Source organism: Cucurbita moschata, unplaced genomic scaffold, assembly GCF_002738365.1.
Source record: "Cucurbita moschata cultivar Rifu unplaced genomic scaffold, Cmos_1.0 Cmo_Scf00015, whole genome shotgun sequence".
Taxonomy (NCBI): Eukaryota; Viridiplantae; Streptophyta; class Magnoliopsida; order Cucurbitales; family Cucurbitaceae; genus Cucurbita; species Cucurbita moschata.
In genome coordinates, this window is record NW_019268531.1 from 3,161,610 (window position 1) to 3,182,383 (window position 20,774).

General features: G+C 36.1%; 3 protein-coding genes across 5 annotated transcripts; all 3 read right to left on the reverse strand.

Annotated features, from left to right (window-relative positions):
- Positions 1-661: 661 nt before the first annotated feature.
- LOC111453733 (ribonuclease II, chloroplastic/mitochondrial-like) lies at positions 662-10,730 on the reverse strand. 2 transcript variants are annotated; one of them, XM_023094951.1, is made up of 16 exons: positions 10,227-10,730; positions 9,820-9,985; positions 9,553-9,666; positions 9,388-9,465; positions 9,185-9,316; positions 7,484-7,705; positions 7,213-7,395; positions 6,902-6,964; positions 6,587-6,693; positions 6,369-6,518; positions 5,581-5,740; positions 4,988-5,383; positions 4,256-4,480; positions 3,640-3,824; positions 3,149-3,239; positions 662-873 (listed from the first exon to the last, which is right to left on the reverse strand). In XM_023094951.1, exons 1-14 carry the CDS (start codon positions 10,493-10,495, stop codon positions 3,702-3,704), a joined length of 2,388 nt encoding a protein of 795 aa, XP_022950719.1. In that variant the 5' UTR covers positions 10,496-10,730; the 3' UTR covers positions 662-873; positions 3,149-3,239; positions 3,640-3,701. The 2 variants fall into 2 exon arrangements, with proteins under 2 accessions (XP_022950719.1, XP_022950718.1); XM_023094950.1 differs by lacking the exon at positions 662-873 and having other exon boundaries at positions 2,865-3,239.
- Positions 10,731-11,144: 414 nt separating this feature from the next.
- LOC111453737 (uncharacterized protein At5g02240-like) lies at positions 11,145-15,366 on the reverse strand. Of its 2 annotated transcripts, none has more exons than XM_023094956.1 (7): positions 15,011-15,365; positions 13,450-13,721; positions 13,336-13,372; positions 13,162-13,259; positions 13,015-13,076; positions 11,520-11,643; positions 11,145-11,408 (listed from the first exon to the last, which is right to left on the reverse strand). In XM_023094956.1, the coding sequence occupies exons 1-7, from the start codon at positions 15,279-15,281 to the stop codon at positions 11,289-11,291; spliced, it is 984 nt and encodes a 327-aa protein (XP_022950724.1). In that variant the 5' UTR covers positions 15,282-15,365; the 3' UTR covers positions 11,145-11,288. The 2 variants fall into 2 exon arrangements, with proteins under 2 accessions (XP_022950724.1, XP_022950725.1); XM_023094957.1 differs by having other exon boundaries at positions 11,305-11,442; positions 15,011-15,366.
- Positions 15,367-16,613: 1,247 nt separating this feature from the next.
- LOC111453483 (probable WRKY transcription factor 49) lies at positions 16,614-18,446 on the reverse strand. The gene is made up of 3 exons (XM_023094602.1): positions 18,091-18,446; positions 17,853-18,002; positions 16,614-17,058 (listed from the first exon to the last, which is right to left on the reverse strand). Exons 1-3 carry the CDS (start codon positions 18,384-18,386, stop codon positions 16,614-16,616), a joined length of 891 nt encoding a protein of 296 aa, XP_022950370.1. The 5' UTR covers positions 18,387-18,446.
- Positions 18,447-20,774: the final 2,328 nt, after the last annotated feature.

The following is a 20,774-nucleotide window of genomic DNA, read 5'->3' on the forward strand; positions in this document are numbered from 1 at the left end:
GGGGGGGGGGGGGGGGTGGTTGGCGCTTTATAAATAAACATTCTTAGGAATGCTTATTGAATTTTGTGACATTTAATTAACTTTCCTAAATATAAAGCACATGGATGATAGTTTCCATTTGGTATTAAGTTGTCTTACTGGACAAACTTACCTTATTTTATTCTCAGTATCTTTGTTACGTTTATGGTCACCGATTAGAAAAACAATTAGTAGACTTCGATAAATCTAAAAAAATTGCCCAACGATTAGGAAAAACAATAGAATTATTCTTAAATTTAACTAAGAATACAAGAAATTTGTGAGTCCCTCCTCATTAAAGATCATAAATTTTCTTGCGAATTCAGTAAAAAATTTCATTTCTATAGATTTTTTTGGCCTCATTTTTATATATTGTCAATCGAGAGACATGGTCCTAATTATGTTTGAGGTCATGTTAATGCACGGAATGAAATGATCAAATGTAAGTGGAGTGAAACAAGTACATCGACTAGCTTGAAATCATGGTAATTTTACATTCATCTTAGCGATAACTACATCATCTCCCGATCGATTATGTTATAAGAACGAGTCAAATAAGTCCAACATGATTAGAATTATCCAGGATAGGAATATGTTTTTATTATGAAATAGAGTCTCTAACAAATAAAAAAGAAAAAAGAAAAAAGAAAAAAGAAATTTGCATAAACATAACACATGGGTCATGTCGGATCACTTACAAAGCTCAGACCCTCGGTACCTTTTTACTTGCAGGCTCTGGTTTCATGTGAAACCCGATTCAATTGCTTACTCTGTTCATCTCTATCAACTGTCAACCAAATGGGTCTCGTGACAGTCAAGAAAATCTTCACTGCCCAACTTTATTTTTTTTATTCTCTATCATTTAATGCAAACAGAAATTCAAGATTGTTACAATGTGATAGACTATTAAAACATAATAGATTGTTACAATGTCAATTTTCATTTTATTTAAATAAGGAAAACTAAATAAATATATTCTTAAAACAAATATGAAAGTTGAAGAGAAAAATGAAACTTTTTAAATTCTAAAAAACATAATAGAAACCAACATTCATGACTATTTTGTATAATTCAACCATTTGACAGAAGAGCTGGGCTTCAAATAGAGGTATTCTATAATCAAACTATGACACCCTGTTAGGAATCACGACTCTCCACAATGGTATGATATTGTCCACTTTGAGCATAAGCTCTCATGGCTTTGCTTTGGGCTTCCCCAAAAGGCCTCATACCAATGAAGATAGTATTCCTCACTTATAAACCCATGATCTTCCACTAAATTAACCAATGTGGGACACTCCCAATCCCAATAATCCTCAACAATCCTCCCCTCGAACAAAGCACACTATAAGCCTCCCCTGAGGCTTATGGAGCTCTCGAATAGCCTCCCCTTAATTGAGGCTCGACTCCTTCTCTGGAGCCCTCGAACAAAGTACACCATTTGTTCGACACTTTAGTCACTTTTGACTACACCTTCGAGGCTCGCCATTCTTTGTTCGATATTTGAGGATTCTATTGGCATGGTTAGGTTTAGGGCATGGCTCTGATACCATGTTAGGAATCACGACTCTCCACAATGGTATGATATTGTCCACTTTGAGCATAAGCTCTCATGGCTTTGCTTTGGGCTTCCCCAAAAGGCCTCATACCAATGAAGATAGTATTCCTCACTTATAAACCCATGATCTTCCACTAAATTAACCAATGTGGGACACTCCCAATCCCAATAATCCTCAACAATTGGTATGAGGCCTTTTGGGGAAGCCCAAAGCAAAGCCATGAGAGCTTATGCTCAAAGTGGACAATATCATACCATTGTGGAGAGTCGTGATTCCTAACATGGTATCAGAGCCATGCCCTAAACCTAACCATGCCAATAGAATCCTCAAATATCGAACAAAGAATGGCGAGCCTCGAAGGTGTAGTCAAAAGTGACTAAAGTGTCGAACAAATGGTGTACTTTGTTCGAGGGCTCCAGAGAAGGAGTCGAGCCTCAATTAAGGGGAGGCTATTCGAGAGCTCCATAAGCCTCAGGGGAGGCTTATAGTGTGCTTTGTTCGAGGGGAGGATTGTTGAGGATTATTGGGATTGGGAGTGTCCCACATTGGTTAATTTAGTGGAAGATCATGGGTTTATAAGTGAGGAATACTATCTTCATTGGTATGAGGCCTTTTGGGGAAGCCCAAAGCAAAGCCATGAGAGCTTATGCTCAAAGTGGACAATATCATACCATTGTGGAGAGTCGTGATTCCTAACATGGTATCAGAGCCATGCCCTAAACCTAACCATGCCAATAGAATCCTCAAATATCGAACAAAGAATGGCGAGCCTCGAAGGTGTAGTCAAAAGTGACTAAAGTGTCGAACAAATGGTGTACTTTGTTCGAGGGCTCCAGAGAAGGAGTCGAGCCTCAATTAAGGGGAGGCTATTCGAGAGCTCCATAAGCCTCAGGGGAGGCTTATAGTGTGCTTTGTTCGAGGGGAGGATTGTTGAGGATTATTGGGATTGGGAGTGTCCCACATTGGTTAATTTAGTGGAAGATCATGGGTTTATAAGTGAGGAATACTATCTTCATTGGTATGAGGCCTTTTGGGGAAGCCCAAAGCAAAGCCATGAGAGCTTATGCTCAAAGTGGACAATATCATACCATTGTGGAGAGTCGTGATTCCTAACACACCCATCATGATATTTAAAGTTGCATACTAAAGCAGATGAAGACAAGATGAACCATTCCCACACTTGTACCTTTGAATGGGATTACGAGAAAGTATTGAATCAGCAGTACCAACCATTTGGAAAATGTTGTCACCTTTCGACTGTCATCTTGTTTTCCATATTTCAATTGATTTCCAGAAGTAGGGACCCACAATCTTTTTATTAGCTTGAAAGGTCCTTTCATTTTGTATCAAATATAAAGTGATGAACTATCGAAAAGCTCCATGATGTTTCCAGTTTCCTCCAACAAATGTAATTCATTTACAACCTACTCAACAGATTAATGCTCTAGCTCAAGACCAAGGTGATCGTACTTGATCTAGTAGCAACAATCACTGTGTAACAAACTAGAAGATACAAAAATGGCAGCACGGCTAATAGCCCCATGGTATAGAAGGCTTCAAGTAATTCATACCTTCTAAAACGACCACAATTTCCACAATATAGCTGGACATATGGTTGAGATTCACGAAATGAACTCTTGGTGAATTCTCGTGGTATCAAGCCTGCAGCAAACGTTGTTGAGAGATGTCTGGTTTATTTCATCATAGCTCGAGCTCTTTTAAGTAATTTAAAACAGTAATTCATTGTGCATGGATAAGAAAATCCAGAAGAAGTAATCGGATTTGAATCTAGCTTAGTCCATAAATGTTTTGTTTTTAGCTTATGTTTTAAAAAAGAATACTTTTCATTAACAATGTCTTAGTCAAATATTAGAAACAAAACAAATAGTTTTCACTAGTTTGTGTTAAAATTTGGATAAGTTTTTTTTACAAGGGCTACTTTGGAAAAAATCTTTTTAGTAAACAATTGGTTTTTTAAAAACAGAAAGAGAAACAAAAATTGCAATGGAGTTAATTCATTTTTCCAGGAAAAGTGGCATCAGATTTGGAGAAGAGTACTAACCGTGAAAGTTTAGGGAGTGACACCTTGTCATAAAACATTTGACTTCAGAGAACTTCATATATCTACTGAATGATCTCCTTCAGAGAAAGAACATCATCACGTGGATGGGCATCCACCACTCGAACTTGTACTTCATCTCCAATTTCTGCTCCAAGAGAAACCCATGCAGATGCTTGAAGCCCCACCTACAAATTCCGAATGCACAAGACACAAAATGTAATGATATTCATACTTAGAGAGACTATTTGCACCGACAAAACTATATATAGTTCTATTTCGCTTGAGCAATGGATCTAACAGTGAAACTGATGATTGGGGAAAAAGAAAGTCATTTCTGCATGCATTTGATATTGTCATATGTTTATAAAGCATCAAGTGGGGCAGTTTATCTTTTGGTTCATGGGCCGAACCCACCAACCAGGAGAGGTTATCGGCAATCGACGATAATCAGCACAATGTGAAGAGGCGAACAACCAGTGGAAACAGAAAATAAATCAGATGAGGATCAAATCAAATTCAAACGTGGAGAAAAGAGAGTTTCCTTTTTTCTTCTTTAAGCCCAAGTCAGAATGAGGATTGCATCACAGTCTGAAAGCTTTTATCAATCAATCCTCACCTCAACCAACAGCAGGGCTGCAATTCGATCTTTAATGAACCTAAGAATCAACGCTCGATATCTGTTTTCTTTTGGTTGCCGTCTCAAGTACTCTAATACCCAATAACGATGACTGAGGCTTGAGAGTCTCTTTGCCAATTTAGTATTTATATTTACAGTAGATGCTATCCCTTCCAATTGACCATGGGAATACGGAGGAGAGTCGCCTCTAAGGAATGCCTTAACCTACAAATAAATATAAGAGTAAAACTAAGTTAAAAGAATAAACACTCCATCTACAAAGTCTTGAAATGAATGATTATTAGTTATGCAACCAAAATCATACACAATATAACAAGATGATGTTACGAGTATGGTTGCAATGATGGTGAACCGGCAATTTAAAACTAAAATTCCTGAGGTAATGAGCAAGTAAATTCAGAACTAATACTTTAAAAATGATGACACTACTAAAGCCGCAAGCTTCAAGAAATAGTTCCCCTAAGATAGCAGAGGGGAAGAGAGAACCAGAAAATGTTTCAGACAACAGAATGGTCTATCACGAATAAGGTCCATTAATATACATACATACATACATATATATTACCACATTACAATATGAACAGCATAATAATGTTCTCATCTTTTCTCAAGAAAGGATGTAAGAGATCCAAAAATGTCCATGACAAATGGGTAGTGCAGGCTTGATTAAAAAATAAAAATCCACAGGACACAGGAAATTAGAAGAAATACCTGATAATGTGCAACGAGGTCCAAATACCTACGGATGGGAGATGTAAATTGGACATAACCAGAAATTCCCAAAATCCCATGGCGTATAGGCTTACTGAAGTCAATTTCAGCAGCACGCATTGTTCTAACTATTGCAGAGCTCCTAACAGGTCCTTCTGGAAGATGTGCAAATGCAGATACATCAATATTTGTTTGAGGTTGTCCTCTGTAGGGTAACGGAATGTTATTGCGAGAACCAAAAGTGGCTATAACTTCTCCACATAGGATCATCATCTCTGAAACAAGTCGCATGGCAGGGTTATCTTGGTTTTCTACGTAGAGATTGATTTCAGGATCCAGGTCTTCTGGATTTGCTACCTTGATCCGTGTCTCCAAAGAAGGCATGTCGATTGCACCCTGAAAATTTTATAATATGACGCCAGAACATGGAGGGCAGATAATAACTTACATAAAAAATTAATGCAAGTAGATCTTATAGGAATAAGATCCCATCAAACTTGTCTATAAGAATTCCAAAAGTGATTCTAATTAAACAGTTTTTAACAGAGCCTGATTAATAAACAACCAACATTCTACTCAATACTTTAAGCCACCTGTTGCCTTCGCCATGCTAATCGCGAAGTTGCAGCCTCAGATAGAACTTTAAGTTCAGCCTCCTCTTCCAAGTTCAAACTAAGCAGCTCCGACGCACTTTCATATGTCAGCATGTAAGTTGGTTTGATGATTGAGTTTTCCACAGAATATTCTGCAATGCTATTAATTCATAGAGTGTTAGCGTTCCCATGTTTGCTTCCTTAGTAAAGATATCTTAATGAATGTCATAGTTTCAAGAAAGCAACAATTCTATTCTACAGTGTGAACGCCATCACTCTCTTTAACTCAAACAACAAAAATGACAAGCACAGACAGGAAGAGTTCTCACAACAATTGAAAGTACACAGATAAATGCAATTAAGATAAGGAAAGAACAATAATGTGCTAACAACAACAGTAAAAACTTTCACGTATGATTTTATGATATGAACACAGAACCATCAAATCTTCTAGTTGTATAATATCAAGAACAAGCTTCACAAACTGTAAACCTAATAGAAAAAAGAAATGGCCAAAAAAATCTTCCAAGAAGCATACAATCCCATAGAAAAATTTTATTTTTTTTCAGAACTAAAATAAATTGGAATGGCACTCACCTCATGGACATTTGTCCCTAATATAAAATTTTTAGTAAAGTATCCTCATATTAAAATACATTACGGTAATAACAAGCTTTGATTTCCATCAAAATATAATAAGGAAAGAACAAGCTTTGACTTCCCTAGTATAAATTTTTTAGTGAAGTGGTCTCATAATAAAAACAACTAAGTACGTAAACAAGCTTTACCTTCCATCAGAATGAAGGACAACAGATACAGTAACTGCATTGCAAATTTCTCCTTGTTTTAAACTCATTCCATTCATTGCTAGTTTCTCTGGAAACATAGGGTATGTGGCTGTAGGAAGAAATATAGAAGTTCCTCTTTCCATGGCCTCCCTACGAATGATAAACAAAAAGAAAGTCAGCATGGTGCGAAATATCACAAGAAGTTTAAGAAGGATTACCTGTCTACTATGCTCCCTGGTTGAACAAATCTAGCTGGATCAGCAACATGAATCCATATTTTAATTCGACCATCTGACAATCTTGTTGCACTCAATGCATCATCAAGCTAAAATATTGGATGATAAGAACGTGAGATGGAAGTCTCTCAAAATTTCATGAAAGAATTATACAAAAATAGAAATTCAAAATCATCACAAATTCAGAGTGAATAGACTATAACTAAATGAAAAATACAAAATAAATTATAATTGAGTTATAAAAGAAAGGGAAACAACAGCTTGAATAGGATATAATTTTAATTTTAAAATTATCACCTCATCCGCTTCATCAACATCAATGGCATAAACCTTAAGATGTGTGAGATTCTTCCTGTCAACCTAAACAAAGAGGCATATAGCACACGTCAGAGGCAACATATGAAATATAGAGTAGCAGTAAATCATGAACTACTAATGAAGATTTTACAAGTCCTGGATGGAAATAACTGTTGACAAATTTATAAGGATCTATAATGTAACAGGCAGGGAAGCAAGGGAGAATCTCAAATGATAATATGCATACATAACTTCTTATTATATTTGTTGTTCTCACACATAACAAAATCAGTGATGGAACTTGACGCTACCTCATCGGGATCTGATGCCCCCAGTAAAAGTGATTCCGCAGCTGCTATAATCTCATCTGAATGATATGTCCGAATGTTGAACTTCTGAAGATCAAGATTAACATGCCGAGGGAAATACCCTATATCTATGAGAAGATTTACTGCTGATGATGTTGTTCTCACCAGTCCCATAGCCTTGAGAATCTAAAGAAGAGATTATCAAACATAGTAAGGGCGATGGATGATAAAAATGTACTTTTCAGTCATCAAGCAAATCACATTAAAGAGTTACCATCCCAGCTGTTTTCCTCTGTTCATCATCCTTGCAAGCATCAATAGCATAAGATTCAAGTGACTCAATCTTGTGTCTGGTTTTCTCTTCAGCTGCCCAGGATGATTTAGGTGGTTTGGACTTCGAAGGCATTGCCTTAGCAGATTTCAATAATTCTACAAACTCTTGTAGTTCTTTCTCAGCTGCCTCCTTTGCAAGCTTTTTACGTTGAAGTTCTTCAACCTGGCTTTCAAACAAAGAATTAGAAAATATTTTAGACTAAAAAGACACTGAATCATTAACGGATGCTGTGATAGACAATGTCATCAGCACAAATATTTGTCATGTGACAGATTATTTAATGTAAGACAGATGAGAAAAAGAGTGAGATGCAAAAAAGGATGAAGAAGATTCATTAATGCAACTAAGAACATATTTATCACCAATAAAAAGCTTCAATCAAACTAAGGGTAAAAAAAAGAGTACAAAAATAGTTGAACTATCATAAAATTCTAATTAAGCGCATTGACTGATGGCTCTGCTATGAGGGATGAAACTACACAGGGATTGGACTTCGGGCATTATTATCTAATTATGGATCTGTTCTACTGCACCACCATCATGTCAAGAACATAGATGAGGTTAGGTAATGGTAAACAATAATGTGATGGAGCTTTACAAGCAGAGAGTAACACCAAGATAGAGCAAAAGCACAGAATACCAACGAGGAATGAGAACATTAGATTTAGTTATAGGACACATGCAGAAGTACATCAAGAGACCTTCAATTTTAGGGGTCTGCCCATTGTTTTGGGTTTTGGTGGTTTTAGGTTCGTTTGACCCAATGTAATCAATATCCTGAGTTGCAAGCACAGCCTCATGGGTTGCAATAGTGGCAAAACCAAGGGAAATTTTCTGGAAATCGAAGGAGCTATCCACTTATCTGAGATCATATATCACCTTTTAACACATGAATAGATTATGGCCTTCATCACCTTCTAATACATCTTATCTTGTTTTGATAAGCTACACAATATCACATCTACAGAAGGGACAGGACGAACTATGGAAAAGTCTTGCCAACACGCAAAATGGAGAGAGAGGAAGAAAAATTATAAATTTTACAATAGAAAACGTCTCTTTAGCAGGTATAAGAGATGGCCTTGGAATTGTTGATCTTTAATCATTCAGAATTGATAAATTGGTACCACATAAACTTAGAAAAAACTCAAGAAAGCTGTAAATACTTTCTACCAAATATTATCCATTACAATTATATTTTTAAAGCAGCACTTATTAATTTCCAATCATTCTTAGAACAAGTACATTCCAGAAAGCTGTTGAGGATTATTATTGGGAGTGAGTCCCACATTGGCTAATTTAGTGGAAGATCATGGGTTTATAAGTGAGGAATACTATCTCCATTGGTATGAGGCCTTTTGGAGAAGCTCAAAGTAAAGCCATGAGAGCTTATGCTCAAAGTGAACAATATCATACCATTGTGGAGATCCGTGATTTCTAACATGGTATCAGAGTCATGCCCTTAAACTTAGCCATGACAAGAGAATCCTCAAATATCGAACAAAAAATTGTGAGCCTCGAAGGTGTAGTCAAAAGAATTGTGATACATGATTTCTAACAAAAGCCCCCCATAAAAATCTAGTAGCTCGGTTAGATAATCTTTAAATAAAAGAATGTTTTGAATTAAAATATAACGCGTACTTGGTCAGTAGGTCTTGGACCATAAAAAGATCGCGAACCTTTTGTCTGCAGAACAGTGAAGTATAATTCATCTCTTGATAACAACAGATGTGCACAGTAGCTATCAAGAGGTTCTGTACTCCCAAATATCATCTGTAGAAGGAGCTATAGTCAGTGATAGAACGATTGCCATATGCTCTAGGATACCCAGAAAATTTCATAACCTCAGCTAATTCTTCGGTAGTCACTGCCTTATTTTGTTCTAGAAGCTCAAGCCATGCAAACTCCAACAGTGACGGGTCCTGCACTCATAATTATTGGCTCAAATCAGACTGAGAATCACCACCAATCACATGATATAGGATCTTGTTTTCAAGCAAAGAACAAACCAAGTTATCCTCAGCTTTTTTAATGAAGTCTGCAATTTCTGTCTGCTCGAAATTTTCAACACCTGGAACAATGTATGTAACTTGTTGTGGCTTAATAGATGAAGTGACACCATTCTATCAAAGAAAAAGTGGTGGACCAAGAGAAAATTAGAGTTATGAACTGAATGCTTTGCTTCACTTTTTTTTATTTAAAAAAAAAAACAAAATAAGCCATGAATCAACCTAGTAGCCTATTCAAAATGGTGCGCTAGTTGTTTTTACTAGAACCTGATCGAACACCATCCAGTTTTTTTTCCCATCAGGTCTCTGAGCAACTGCCAGTAATACTCTCTCCGAGTCCTTCTTGAACTCCAGCAGCAGTCCCTTTTCCAATGTTCGGTTCATAAGCTTATCTTCAGTACCATCATCACTGCTCATGCCCACCATTCCCATTCTGGATACATAAACTTTTTATTGCTCAATATTGGAAAATGGGGGGTGCTCAACACCCAAATGATTGTACAAGCTTTAATAAAACAGTACTTAGCAGTAGCAGAAATACTAGAATGTATAAGGGAAGAAATGGAGAATGTACGTTCAAAGAAAAAAACTGAATGCACAAACAACTAGAAATTATCTGACACAGCACAAGAGCCAAAAGGAAAATACAACAATTGAAGGAAAAAAAAACGTACTTAGCGGTAGCAGAAACTTTCTTTCGCCGGCGCAGAGCTTCGAGCTCTTCGACAACGCTTTCAACAATACTGTACAAGGAGTAGAATCGACCTCCACCACTCCTAGAAACTCGGTGTTTATGCCATAATACAGGAGACCTACAGTTTAATTTCGAGCTCCATCGAAACTGAAGATTCCTTGGATTGAAGTGGCAGCATCGGAAGGCAGAGAGAGGCGGGGACGAAGCAGAGCGGAGGACTGAGCAACTGTTAACAGCTCGAAATGCCATAATCGTTTGCAGAAAGAGAGAATCAACGCTCAAGTAGTTAACAAAATTGAAGAATATGGATTTCTAGCTGTTCGGCATCGGCCTGGAGTTGACATCGATTTGGTTTCTTCCTTCACCAAGAGATGGGGATAGAAGAAGAAGAAGAAGAAGAAGAAGAAGAGCGAGTTACGCAGCTGATGATAAAGCTGCGCGATAGGAATGTTGCATTTGGTTTACTATTCGATGAAATCTGTTGGTTCGAATTTCAGATACCAAACGTTTATCTTATTCTTTTTTTTTTTTTTTTAATTAAAAATAAAGAACTTTTAAATTTAATTAAAATCACAAACTAATAATTATTTTAATCGAAGGCTTAAACTTCAACAAATTATTCGATTTAAATCATCAATTTTTTCAAATAAAACTTATTTATCTATTTATCTCCGATTATTGATAAAGAATTACATAATAACTTTTACAGCTACTATGGTTGATTTTTTTTTTTTTAATAATAGTTTTATTTAAGTAATTTTGGGCTTATTTTAAATAAATCAAGCTAATAATAATTATAAACACTAACAAGGGTGTTGTGTAGATTAACCGAATTAATTATAATTATTAATTTGTTATGTTGTAACAATTTTAACCCTATACTTTTAAATTCATCGAATGACAGTCTCAAACTTAGATAAGTGGTGCAATTTTAACTTCTTGTTCCGAATATCCTTTTAAAAAATCTCTAATACATTTAATGAATTATAAAATCTCTAATAGGCTTAACATACGATTGAGTTCAGGCACAAACTGTACCCAATCAGAAACTCGTAGTCACTTGAGAGAACAAGGCCTTGAAATCCTTGGTTGGCGTGCCTACTCCCTCAGGCTTTGAGGCTAGATCAAAGGCCTTGAATTTGGCCTCCTCAAATTGCAGGGCCTGTTCATGATGAGTTCACAGCTGGGATTAAATGCTAAACAGGAAACAAAAGATGATCCACTGTCCTTAAGTAGTGTTCGATCATGAAGAGGACATGTAGACGACAAGTACCTGAAGGCAGACTTCTGCAACGTCCGCCCTGGCAATGGTTCTTGTCTCTGTTTGAAGAAGTTCATCGTCCTTCCCGACTAATAGTTCTCGGATCCCGCCATCCTTGTCCTGCAGACCTCCAGCCCTGAGAAAGCGTACTCCGATTCGGTAAATTCACAGGTTGAAGGCATTTACTTGTAGGGACTAACTACGGACTGATAAGGAAAGAAAGCTTAGATTGATGAGGAAACAATATGGTGACATCCATGAAACTAGATAAATTTGTAAGCCATTTATTAAATCATTCCGGATCAGGATGTATGGGATATAATAATAGACTTTGAACATCTTCGAGTTCTAATAAATTGCCCTTCAAAGTTTTAAAATGTGACTGTTAGGGAGAGGTTTTTACATTCTTATAAGGAATGTTTCGTTCCCCTCTCCAGTCGATATGGGATCTCACCCCTTGGGGGCCTAGTGTCTGACACCAACCGATATGGGATCTCACAATCGCACTTTGATGGTAGCGGACTTGCAATTGTGCGGCACTCACCTCTCAGCAATGAGTGAGCTACGCTTATTCATTCTCGTGTCGCCTAGGGCCAAGCGACGTATGCTCGAGCCTATAGCCCCGGTTCAAGAAGAAAGTTTTAGAAAACGGGGGCAGAAAGATTTCGAAAGAGAGTTTTGAAAGCAAGACTTGAGAGATTGAAATTGGTGTTATATGGAAATGTAAGCAAAAGGCAACAACAACGGCTTACTGCATATAACTATCGGGTAGGGAGAAGTTGACAACTAGTCACATTTTAGTCCTTGCACGTGTAGACACGATTTTGGTGAACGGTCATACACCCTCATACTGACCCAATATGAAATGGTAAAGAACTATCTAGGATGAAAGCATGTAAAAGGGGTTTGGAACGGGCATGCAACCATGAACAACACGTCCTGGACAAGCAAGACCGAGATATCTGTCATGCGGTCATTGACAACATGCCTTGGACATGCATGACCGTGACACCTAGCGTCCTCACTGACACACCGGCCGGTAACTGACACTGATGTGGGATCTCACAATCCACCCTCCTTGGGAGCCTAGTGTCCTCACTAACACCAACCGATGTGGGATCTCACCATCCATCCCCTTGGGGGCCTAGTGTCCTCACTGGCACATTGCCCGATGACTGACTCTGATACCATTTGTAACAGTTCAAGCCCATTACTAACAAATATTGTCATTTTTGGGCTTTCCCTTCTAGGTTTCCTCTCAAGGTTTTAAAACGTGTCTGCTAAGGAGAGGTTTTCACACCCTCATAATGAATGTTTCACTCCCCTCTCCCACCGACGTGGGATCTCACATAAACGCTTTGATCATGCTTAATCTAGTTACAATATTTCCAACTAAATGTGAAGACTAAACAAAGCAGTTTATGAGAATCACAAGTGTTCGTGATTTGAGCGAAGACACAGAACTCTTCAGGATGAAGATGAATATGAAATGCAATCAAAGACGTACCTTATAATGGTATATGGAACACCGGAATCAGCCAAATACTGCTCAGCCTTCCTTTTCCAAACCTATTGTGTAATAAACAGATTTTGATACTCATTTTTGGGAGAAGGACAAGCTCAGTTTCAAAAAAAATTGTGAAGAGATACTAACCAATATGTTCCCATTACCCAAACTGTTCAAGGGATGGTTGATATTGGTTCCACCCATAGAGCCGACCAAAACTATCTGTTTAACTCCCGCAGCCTTGGCTGTTTTGAATCATTATAGCGTTTTAAGCTTGTGAAAACAGAAGCACAAGAAGAAAGGAGCAATTTCATCACTCACCAGCATCAATCTGATTCTTCTGCCCAATCCAATCAACCTAATGGCTAACTTCCATCAGAGAGTGAAATACATAAAAAGATAAGTAATCAAGAAAAGGAAAGTTCAGGTACCTACCTGTTCAGGATATGCTCCATCTTCGAAGTAAAACTCAGGCCTGCCACCTTTGGTAGGATCAAACCCCGGCTTCATTTTCGGCACGGCACTGGTAAGAATGATGAGTGCATCAATGCCTTGAATTGCAGGACCAAGGCTATCTGCAACCCTTATGTCGCCAACGAAAAGATCATCCGCTGAACCGATACTCTGCTTGCTCTCTTCAGTTCTGACCAAACCTCTTGCAATGTACTGATCTGACCTCTCCTTCAATTTCTTGTAAACTAGTTGACCTGCCAAAAAGGTCCAATAAAACCATGTTAAGAATTTGTCCATCCGTTTGTTCTTTCTGAAAAGCTACATAACTGGAACCTGCCTGGAATTATGGATAGCATTTTAATGTTTGTTCTGATAAACAATTTATAAGAATGTCCCGGAATATTCAGTACAACTATGTTTGTTTTGCACACTTTGTGTATGAGGATGTCTTAAGATTATGTGGTTTACAGGCCACACCCACAGCTATTTTTCCCTTCCAAGCTTCTTCCAAGCTTCCCCACAAGGTGTTTAATCGATTTCCCCTCTCTAATCGATTTCCCCTCAAGGTTTTTGGTTTTCATACCCTTATAAAGAATTCTTCATTCTCCTCTTTAACCGACGTGGGATCTCACAATCCACCCCTTCGGAGCCCAGCGTTCTTGCTAACACTCGTTTCTGTCTCCAACCAATGTGAGATCTCACAATCCACCCCCTTCGGGGCGCAGATCCTCACAGGCATACCGCTCAATGTCTAGCTCTGATACCATTTGTTACAGCCCAAGTCCACCGTTAGCAAATATTGTCTTCTTTGGGTTTTTCTTACGAACTTCCCCTCAAGGTTTTTAAAACGCGTCTGCTAGGGAAAAGTTTCCACACCCTTATAAATAATGCTTCGTTCCCCTCTCCAAGATCTCACGATCTTGAATACAGAAGTATTGGGACACTTGGATACTCACCAAACAAACGACCCATACGGAGAAGGAGGATTATCCAAACTCTTTCTCTCATCTTCACTATTTGTACAGTAAATTCTATCACAATTAGAGGATATCAAGGGCTTGAAAGTCCTATCTGTGAAGGATATATCGACCCTATGGAATAGAAAGCTTAGCAACATCATCCATCAAAAGTACTATGGCGAAACTTGAGAACTCCCACCACCCATTTATGTCATGTTTGGAACCAATTTGTAAGTCCAATGTTTGGGGACAGGCAAACCAATTAGATATTCTACAAAAAGCTGCCCAGATAAGAAAAAGATACTGATATAGAAATAGAGGCCGATTGCCCTAGCAGCATCGTTATCCTGTAATATGAGATGGTTAAATATTAATATCGAACGTCCCAGACTCCCATGTGCAAAGGGATTAAGTCAGAGGCACCAATTTATAAATCAAAAACCAAATCCTAAGAATATAAAAATTCCCCACTACTCATTCTGTCTTAAATTTCCCTAAAATTCTCTCAGCATCCAAGAACACGCTAAATCAACTATATTACACACGCAAGCCAAAAAGAACCAAAGAGAAAACAGCAGCGCTACCGGTTCTGCCACCAGCTCCAGTGACGAGGACGGTGCTGAGACCAGAATCCGCCATTGCAACCACCGAAAGAGAACCGAATCGGCGCCTTCTGAAACCCTTGTGGAAGGTCGGGGAAATGGAAGAGGCAACGATGTGAAGTGATAGAGATGGGATTGAAGTAGAATTGGGTACGAAACAACATTTATGACATTGATGAAATGCCAGTGCTGGTGGAAATAGTGTAGCCTTCGGTTTGGTGTAGACTAATGGGACACGTGTTAGCATAGCCATGGATCGAAACTGAGAACGCTAACATGGACTGGATTTCTCTGGGTGCCTCTGGTTACGACATGTAAAGCTCTTTCCGGAAGCAGAGCACGGAAGAATGAGAGAATTATAGTTCAATTATTTTTTATAAAAATTAATTATATAAATAATTTTAATTAAATTAAATAAATGGCAATAATTTTTCTATATTCTATATAATTGTAAATAATATAATGTATACTTTTTTTTTTTTAATTTTTATACATAAACAGTCACATCAATTTATAAGTTATGTATTAAGTGTTGATATCTAGTATACTTAAATTGACATATATTAATACACCTCCAATTTTGTTAAGCTTCTCCATCATAAGGCTATAAAATCAAATATTTATATCCACGTCATTATTTTCAACAATTATTGGTAGCTTTGCTAGGTCAAATCAAATAAATATCATCCAACTTGATCCAACCATATATATTATTCTTTTTAGATTGGGTTTTTCCTTTCGGGCTTTCCCTCAAAACTTTAAATGCATATGCTAGAGGAAGGTTTTCACACCCTTATAAATGGTGGTTTGTTCTCCTCTCCAACCAATGTGGGACATCACAATCCACCCCCCTTCGGAGCCTAGTGTTCTCGCTGGCACTCTTTCCTTCCTCCAATCGACGTGGGACCGCCCCCAAATCCACCCCCCTTTGGAGCCAGTGTTCTTACTGACGCACCGCCTCGTGTCTAACAGCGAGAAGGTTGGCATATCGCCCGGTGTCTAACTCTAATACCATTTGTAACGACTCATATCTACCATTAGGGAACAGCGAGAAGACGCGTTTTAAAGCCATGAGGGGAAGCCCGAAAGGGAAAGCCCAAAGAAGACAATATCTGCTAATGATGGATCTGTGTCGTTACAATTATGCTTGTTGTATTACAAACATTAAATAAATACAAATAAATACTCTTAAAAAAAAGTGATGTGATAATAGCATATAACGATCAAAGTCCAGTATTAGCAGATATTGTTTACTTTGACCTATTACATTTTATTGTCAGTCTCGCGGTTTTAAAACACATCAATAAAAACATGTTTCATTCTACTGTTTAACCGATGTGAGATCTTACACTTTATTTTTGTGATCTTTTGTTGAAATATCATCGCTAATCCAACGGGACTTCCAATGATTATTTAGAAAAATAATTTAGGTATTTTATAAGTATAATGAAAGATCAAAGACAACTAAATTATAAAAGAAAAAGAAAAAAGATGAGTACGTTTCAATGGCTTTCAATAACCCGTTGAATACAAATTTATATTATTATAATTATATATTTATATCATATATATATATATATATCTTTTATATTTCCCAAAAATATGAAAAGTAGGAAGGTGCAAAGGTAGGACACGTGGACGGCGATGGAGGAGACATTGGAGGCGAACGGTAGGATGAACAGAAGGACGAATTTGAAAGAGTGTTGTGATTGGTTGATGGATTTCGGATCATCCACGGGACCACATCCTCGAGCAAGCCTTGTGGCCCAGTTGCTTCTTTTGGGTTGTCTGGTAGTAATGGGCCTGGAGTAATGAAAGTTGGCATTTTATGGGCTTCCATATCTGGGCCGAACATCTTGGGCTTCTTGGTTGGAGATTGGTCTTGTGGGCTTTGGCCCATTAGGAAGAATGGGTAAGCAAAGTGGAGGTGGAGGCCCTCGTAGGTAATGACGAACGTGTCTGGATCTTCTATGGACCTTTCTACTTGCTTCTTCGCACTGCATCTTGGATTCGAGCACCTATAATAGCTCCTACAAAAACAAAGAGAATTAATTAATTAATTAATTAATAAAAAACTTAAGAGGGGTTGTTTCATAAAGGTCACCAGCAAAAGAGGCTTAATTTCTTAATTTGTAGTAATTAATGGATTAAGAAGGGTAATTTTGTGGTTAATTAAAGCAAAATAATGGTAGATAAGAGAGTGGTTTGGGAAGTTAATGACATTGATTTAGTTGCATCATTGATTAAAGTGGGTGTGTTAAGTAGAAAAACATTATATTATTCTTACGACCCAAAATTGTTTATTCATTTTTATTTATGACATGTTTCTTCATCTTCTCCACTCCCATTTGACTCTCATTCTTAAATAAATAAATAAAAAGCATTTTCTATTGAACTTTGAAGGAAGAAAAGTGACGTAATTTGAGGGTCAAAATTGTCCTTAAAAAGCTCAATAAACAATTTAAATTTTCTTTTCTCAATATTTTAAAAATTGGAACGTTTCAGGTGATATCAGCTCAATCATGTAAGTCGATGATGGAAGTCCCATGTCTGTTAATTTAGGGAATGATCATGGATTTATAAATAAATAATACTCTCTTAATTGGTACGAGGCCTTTTAGAGACACCCAAAGTAAAGTCACGAGAGCTTATGCTCAAAGTTGACAATATCATACCATTTTGGAGAGTCGTGTTTAACTAACAAGTCTCACCATTTTTAAAATGGGTCGAAGAATTTACAAAAAAATACTTCATTTACCTCTCTAATTAATATGGAATATCGGGTAATTCATCAAAATATGAGAAACTAAGTGAGAAAAATTACCTAGGATTGGGGCTGTTCTTGATAGACTTCTGACCATACTTGCGCCACTTATATCCATCATCAGCCAAAGAATTTCCATCACAGCTCTTGATTCTGATGCTATATTTATGTTCAACATTATTCACCGTCACTCTCTCCCGAATTGAAGACCTGCCATTAAAACAAAACCCCACGAATTAAATTGATCTGAATCCACATAAAACAGACACTCCTGGTCCTGCATTTGAATATCACTTACCCAGCAGTAGTACGAGGAATGTGCGTGCTTGACTGCAGGTTTCTTGATCTGGGGGTAATGGAGAGCGCGTTCTCCACAGCCCCAATTGTCGGTCCGAAGTAAGCCGTACTACCAGGGACAGGGAACATGGTCGCTGGATCGCTGTTGGCGACTTGGGGGACGAGGAAGAGCGGAGAGGCAGCTGTGTCGTTGTCGTTGTCGTCGTCGTGGTGGAGAAGGTCAGTGAGGCTGAGTAGATGGTCATCGGAGACGGTGTTGTAAATATCCGACCAGGGAATGGCTGCCAGCGACTCCATGTGGAAGAAGAAAAACAGAGGATAAAGTGGAGTAGATGGGAATTCAGGATATGCGGAGAGGCTTTTACGTCCGTCGTTGGCATCTTCAATTTGACTTTTTTTATACTAATTTCACTATGATTAAAAAAATAAATAATATTAAATTATTTTGTACATTTGACTTTTCAAAAATTTGAAATTATGCTCTTATAAAATTAAAAATTATAATAGGAGCGTTCGAATATTCAAAATCCGATGTATGTATATGTGAAATGACAACTCTACCCTTATACGAAAAAGATTTAAAAAACAAGTTTAGGTCTAGTCACAGTTGACCTTCTCCACTTTTATTTGTTTTTATGCATATGTGACCTTAGGTTATAATAAAATTAATGTGTGCATTTAATGGGGAGAAGGCATAGAACCATAGAAAAAAATAATAATAATTTATTTTGAGCTTGTTTGTATTGTCTGGTTATTTTGTTTTTTTGATGTGATGGATGAATTAAGGTGGACCAAACCCTACCTGACCCATGAACCCCTCCCCCGTCTTCAACTAATGCAAGAGTCAACCACTAAACAAAATATATTAATTAATAAATCAAATTATATATATATGAATTTTATGTTGGATTTATAAGATTTAGATTGATAACAAATGATGGTGAGTGTATAATATGAAAATTAACATTAAAAATAAATAATATTTAAATTCCTTGTTTTAGGCTTTTCATTGATGGAGATCTACCTCTATTATTTATGAGAGTTTTTCTATAAAATAGAAAAATCAAATCAACAATATTGTAAATAGCGTGAAATTAGCTACCAGAAAAAGATTGAAAATAATCACATAAAGGGCAGTAAATTCCACTTTTTTACAAAAATGCCCCATATGGCAAAGCCTACAACTTACCTCATACGTCTTTATTGTATAATACTGTAATATTTTGGGGAAATAACTATTTTTTTTTTTTTTACTTCTTATTTTTTATAATTCAGTCTACCAACAATACTTTTACTATGTATCATTTTATTTTTATTTTTATATTTTAAAAAATAATGGTAATTTTCTTGGTGAATTATGAATTTATGTATAAGATGACTAATTATTTAAGTTGATTCTGAAATTTGAACCATGAGTTTCTCACCTTTTCACTGGACTAAAAGTGACTTTAATTTATAATTAAATTATAAGTAAATTATTCATTAAAACATGAGAGATACTTAAGGTTTAACAAAGTAAAATAAACTTTTAGCATGTAATTAATCTACTATTAATGTCAAAATTGATTAATTAATTTATTTTATATAACCGAGATGTATAATATGCAAATACACAAAGTTTCAACTTTGACGCGTAGTAATGCTAAAATAACCCATTTAATGACCTAAGAATTTGAAATATTCAAATTAATATATTATTTTTAATTTGACATCATCCAAATCTATTATCACACAATTCAAGATTGTTTGTAATTATTTGAATAAAGAAATAGAATATGGCCTCATTTACGACTCTATTCCTTTTTTTCATGTCAAATTTTACTATCTACGTTTAATTATGACCTCATTTACGACTCTATTGCTTTTCTCATGTCAAATTTTACTATCTACGTTTAATTTACTAAATAATTAAAACCATGGACTTTTATTTCACCAAAATATTAAATTGGAAATATTAAATGTAAAACTATATCTAAAATTTAATTATATACCGATAAAGCTATCGAGATTGAACAAATAATAATAATAATAATCGAGGTAAATTTTATAAAAATATTTTTTTATATACGAGATATATTGTTTCACATTTCCAATATAATTTTATTATTAATATCAGCTTAAAGCACAACTAAATTGTTAATGTGTGGCTGCTTTAAAAAAAATAGACTTTTATTAGAAATGTTTAGATATGTTACCTTGTTTTAAAATATTACTTTAAATAACAAATTTATTTGACTAAATTATATGGAAAGTAATTCTATTAATTAAAAACATGTTTTATTTTTGTTAACCTTTTATTAAAACAAGTTTCATCAAATTTAGTCTTTAAAATCTTAATTTTGCATTATTTACATTAAAATGTGTGTAATAACTTCATAAAATTTTCAATTTCATAGCCTAGTTTCTTATTAGCATTTATTATATTTGATTTTTTTTTTTGTTGGTCTAATAACATATGAACTTTTATTTTTGGATATTATGAAGCTATGAATTTCTTAAAAGGTATTAAATACAAAATTAAAATCCAAAAAAAAAAAAATAATAATAAAAAGTCAAATTTATGAATCTATTTCTATCAAAATTTGAAATCTGACCAAGTTAATTAGTAATTTAATTAATGACATTAAACCCACAAATTTTTCTTTTTTATTTATTCATTTCTTCAAACAAATGTAAATTTAAAAT

Bases quoted from the DNA above. Each gene is read 5' to 3' on its own strand.
- LOC111453733 (XM_023094951.1), bottom strand. From the start codon at position 10,495: ATGGCATTTCGAGCTGTTAACAGTTGCTCAGTCCTCCGCTCTGCTTCG. The intron at 9,667-9,819 runs GTTCTAGTAAAA...TTTCTTTGATAG, and splicing joins ACTGGATGGTGTTCGATCAG to AATGGTGTCACTTCATCTAT. The intron at 7,396-7,483 runs GTAACTCTTTAA...TCTCTTCTTTAG, and splicing joins AGAGGAAAACAGCTGGGATG to ATTCTCAAGGCTATGGGACT.
- LOC111453737 (XM_023094956.1), bottom strand. From the start codon at position 15,281: ATGGCTATGCTAACACGTGTCCCATTAGTCTACACCAAACCGAAGGCT. The intron at 13,077-13,161 runs GTTAGTATCTCT...ATTACACAATAG, and splicing joins TGGGTAATGGGAACATATTG to GTTTGGAAAAGGAAGGCTGA. The intron at 11,644-13,014 runs GTACGTCTTTGA...ACGCTTTCTCAG, and splicing joins GTTCCATATACCATTATAAG to GGCTGGAGGTCTGCAGGACA.
- LOC111453483 (XM_023094602.1), bottom strand. From the start codon at position 18,386: ATGGAGTCGCTGGCAGCCATTCCCTGGTCGGATATTTACAACACCGTC. The intron at 18,003-18,090 runs GTAAGTGATATT...TTTTAATGGCAG, and splicing joins ATTCCTCGTACTACTGCTGG to GTCTTCAATTCGGGAGAGAG. The intron at 17,059-17,852 runs GTAATTTTTCTC...TTGTTTTTGTAG, and splicing joins AAGAACAGCCCCAATCCTAG to GAGCTATTATAGGTGCTCGA.